The sequence below is a fragment of the Orycteropus afer genome, unplaced genomic scaffold, assembly GCF_000298275.1.
Source record: "Orycteropus afer afer isolate SDZICR_OR568_19922 unplaced genomic scaffold, OryAfe1.0 scaffold00336, whole genome shotgun sequence".
Lineage (NCBI taxonomy): Eukaryota > Metazoa > Chordata > Mammalia > Tubulidentata > Orycteropodidae > Orycteropus > Orycteropus afer.
In genome coordinates, this window is record NW_006921923.1 from 230767 (window position 1) to 235418 (window position 4652).

A 4652-nucleotide genomic window follows, 5' to 3' on the forward strand; every position below is an offset into this window, starting at 1 on the left:
GTCGCTATGAGTCAGACCTGACTCCAAGGCAGTGGATTTTAAGGCATTTTAAAGCATCTGACTGCTAACCAGAAGGTTGGCGTTTCAAACCCACCAGCAGCTCCGCAGAAGGAAGATGGGGCGGTCTACTTCCCTACAGATTTACCGCCTCAGAATCCCAAAGGGGGTCGCTTTGAGTGGGAATACACTAGATGGGAGTGAGGTGGCTTTTTTTCTTTTTTAATTTAGTTTCCGTTGCTGGCCCGAATCCCCCAACTCCTGAGGTAGGACCACCTGCTTCCAGCCACTCTCTCTTTTCCATTGCCTCTGGGCTCTCCCCTTTCTAGAGAAGACCGGAGCATTGCTTTGAGAACCACTGCGACCACCGCCTCCCTTTACCCCTCCCCCTCCTCCCTCAGGCGGCAACTGGGCGAGTCACTGCTGGGGGATCTGCGTGAGCCTGCCTAGTAACAGAGCCTCGAGGTCAGAGGCTGTTGAGCTAGGGGAGGGACCAAAACGCTGGCGCGTGTACTTAACGTCCTCACTGTTTGGCTGAGAGGCAGAGCCTTCCCAGTCAGCGGGAGCAGGGGGCGCTAGTCGCCAAAGCGCGCGGTTTCTTTTCCTCTGAGCTCTACGAGAACGAAGCAAACTTGCTTTTGCGAGTGGAGAGGCTGCACAGTTTTTCCCCAATGTCTGGTGAATCAAGCCAGCCTCAGGCTGGCCCCTCACATGCTGGGGAAGACCAAGAGAGCCGTGAGAGGGATCAGGTTGGGGTTCCGGGAGGGGTGATCCGAAGGGCTGTTGCCCAAGGGCCCAGGTCCTGGATCCAAAAGGTTCTTGAGCGAGTTATTGATACACCTCGCCAGAGGTTCTACGTCTCGGAAGTGGTGCCTGTCGCTGTGCTGGCCGTCCAGCGGTACCTGTTAGAGGACGAGCCGCGCGATTTAGTGCCCAAACTTCCCCTTTACTGTTATGACGTGACAATTTCAGACGGGGTGTATCAGGAGAAGTGCTACCTGAACCCCTCCCTGAACTTTCTCGTATATAAAAATATTCTTAAAGTTGGCAAGGAGGTGAGAATTTCCAGAGTCTCGTGTCTTTACAACGAGAAAAGGATAGGGCAGGGGGTGCTATGTATAGATAACGTCCACTGTGGGAAGATCTTGGACGCTATCTCTTTAGAAACTCCCTTCCGAAATCACGCTCATGAGCAGGTACCAGAGAGGCCTTTAAGAGGGGGGAAGAGTCACTACCTGGCTCTGTGGAATAACGAAGATCCATATGGTGATATCTGGTTAACCAACAAGGAAGCTGAGGAATTGAGTGTAAAGAGTAAGTAATTGGAGGGAAGGACAGAGGGTTGTGTTGGTGTTGGTGTTGGTTGGATTTTGTTTTGTTTTGTTTTTAAAATAGTGTTCTGGAGCTTGTGTTAAAGATGTAAAGGTGCTTTTGTATCTCTTCCTAACACACCAGGAGTGATAATAGGCATATTTTTTGGAATGATAGCAAAACGATGCTCTCTTAATGCAATTTGCAGTCCCTGCCTTACTTTGGTTGTAAAGTGTCCACTCAGGAAGTGTGAACGCATCTTAAATTAAATGTGGCAAATATTCCTCACGTGTTCGTTACATGTATGACTATAGTAAAATGAAGCTTACTTTTCAGGTGTGGAGGTAATACAGTCTGTATCGGTTGAAGAGGGCATAGCTATGAATAGAGGAAAACAAAGTTGTAAGCGTTTGCGGTGTTGTGTGTTTTAACCTTCATTCAAAAAGGATGCTTCGTGCGTTATTCCTTACTATTTAACAACAACAGAAATACCACGTTTGTCTTTGAGTGGAACACGTATATAAACATCACTGCTTGAATGTGGGATTTTGTGAGAAAGCTTGGCATTCTCATCGTAGTGCTTATTGCTTACCACGGGCAGTGCTGATCTGAGAAGTTCAATTTTTCTGTATATGAAGTGGAAAATTAACCTGAAAATGCCAGCTTGTCAGCAGCAACTAGTCCAAAACATTTTTTTTTTCAGTAAGAGATGGAATTACGGGCAATGATAGTACTGTAGATATGTACATCTAGGCAATGGGGAAGAAATGAAAATGTAAAAAAAAAAAAAATGGAGGGAGAAAGTAGTGGAAGAAGAAAGATGATCATTTTCTACATTTACTGTTTTTCAGTCATTTTTTAAGTTGTAGTTGCAATGTTAAGTTATGGATACTCTTACTATGACGTGTAAAAGCTGCAAACTTTAATGATAACTGGGTTGAAATATATACAATTACAGTTATATCAAGTTATAATAAAAAAGAAAGATGAAATAACTACGTTTTAAAAGCAAGATGGACATTTCAGGTATAAAATAATGGAAATTATTTTATCTCACGCATGGAATGAGGCAGTAGTGCTTTAACATAAGACTGTTGTTCATTTTGTTTTTAGAATTAATATTGTTGTTGGCTGCTGTAGGGTAACCCGGACTCAAGGCATTACTGAGTGGAACTGCTCCATAGTGTTTTCTTGGCTGTAGTCTTTCTGGAAGCAGTTCACCAAGCCTTTCTTCAGAGGAGCCTCTGGGTGGTTTCAGGAGGCCAACCTTTAGGTTACCAGTCAACCACAAACCACTTTTACCACCCAGGCTCCTGAGAATTGAATATACAAAAAGGAAACTTGAACTCCAGAAGAATTATAAAAAAGGATAATACTTTGTAAAAGTATATTTTGTTTTTGTTCTCATTATGAATGTAAAATCTTGCCATTTATTAAAACCATATTTTTATTACTAAAGAAACTCTGATGGTGTAGCAGTTAAGGCAAAAGTTCAGGGGTTTGAACCCATGAGCCGCTTCGCAGAAGAAATATTGGGCAATCTACTTCCGTAGAGATACGGCCTCAGAAACCCAAGGAGGGGTCGCTATGAGTCGGATCCGACTCCACGGCAGTGAGAGAGAGAGAAAGAGAAAGACAAATATCCTACAAAATTTTGTATGTGCTACAAAAATCCAAACCATATAATTAAAAGTATATTGTGTAAAAAGTGTAAAATGCAAGTATAACTTGTTGATGGTAAAATCCGGGAAGTGGATATATTGGTGTTCACTGTAAAATTCTTTCAGGTTTACTATGAATTTGAAATTTTTAATAAAATGGAGTGGAGTGAAAGGCTCTTTTCACTTTCCTTCATGCTTCCAAATGTCCTCTCAAAACTGCAAACTGTCATCAGTTTGGTGTGTATCTTTGAAAAAAAATGTAATTATATGACATTTAATTGTGGGATTTGCTATTTCCATTTAATATATCTCAGTCATCTTTCATGTACATCTGCACATATATTATTCCATAGTGTAACTGTACCATAATTTATGTAATCATTCCCTTGTGAATGAGTAATTTGCAATTTGAGGCAATTACTAGTTTTTCACTATTAGATATAATGCTGAACATCATTAGGATGTACACATATTTTTGTTCATTATGTTCAAATATTTCGGTTGAATGGATGGATTTCTAGAAGTGAAATTGCTGGGTTAGAGGGTATTTGATTTTTTTAAAAAATTATGAATACTAATAAATCACACTCTAAAAATATTGTACTAATTTATAATGCCACTAACATACATATGAGAGTGCCCATTTCTGTCTGTTTTTACTGTCATCAGCCCTCTTAATTCATGCTAATCTCAAGAGTAAAAATGGCATTTTATTACTTATTTTGCATTTCTCTGGTTACTAGTGAGGGTGAGCATCCTTTAGTATGTTTATTGACCACTTGCATATATTTTTCTGAATTGCCTGCTTATATCTTTGAATATTTTTTAATTGTATCATTTAGTTTTTCTAATTTATAAGATTTCTCTGCTAATGAGTATTAAATTATTTGCTATGTAGTGCAAATTATTTTCGAACATTCTGTCATTTCCTCTTAACTTTATTTGAGGTGCTTTTTGTGCTTCTGAGACTTTTTTTTTTTTCGTTAAAGGTTTACCTTCCCTCCCTTCTGCACCCACCTATGGTAACCATCAAAGAATATCTTTTTTTGTGAAACCCTTTTATTGACTTTTTTACGTAGTAGTCTCATACAATATTTGTCCTTTTGTGCTTGACTGATTTCACTCAGCATAATGGCTTCTAAAGTCATCCATATTATGAGATGTTTTGCAGATTCATCATTGTTTTTTTAACATTGTGCAATATTCCATTCTGTGTGTGTACCATAATTTGTTGATCTGTTCCTCCGTTTATGGGCATTTAGATTGTTTCCATCTTTTTGCTATTGTAAATAGTGCTGAGATGAACATGAGTGTGCATGTATTTGTTCCTGTCCCGGCTCTTACCTCTCTAGAATATATATCTAGTAGTGAGATTACTGGATGATATGGCATTTCTATTTCCAGCTTTTTAAAGAAGCATCATACCATTTTCCACAGTTTCACCATTTTACTGTCCCACCAGAAGTATAGTAGGGTTACAGTCTCTCTACATTCTCACCAGCATTTATTGTTTTCTGAACTTTGCTATTATTAGTGCTGGGGTGAGATGATATCTCATTGTTTTGATTTGCATCTCTCTAATGGTTAATGATAAGAGCTCTGGTGTTGCAGTGGTTAAAGCGTCCAGCTGCTAACCAAAAGGTCAGCGGTTTGAACCTACCAGCTGCTCCATGGGAGAAAGAT

General features: G+C 39.9%; 1 protein-coding gene across 1 annotated transcript in view; it reads left to right on the forward strand.

Annotated features, from left to right (window-relative positions):
• Positions 1-668: 668 nt before the first annotated feature.
• Positions 669-4652, forward strand: part of RADX (RPA1 related single stranded DNA binding protein, X-linked) — a 77882-nt gene continuing 73898 nt past the window's right edge. The window contains exon 1 of the mRNA XM_042782483.1: positions 669-1311. Coding sequence (XP_042638417.1) covers positions 669-1311 — 643 coding nt within the window. The remainder of the gene's footprint in view (positions 1312-4652) is intronic.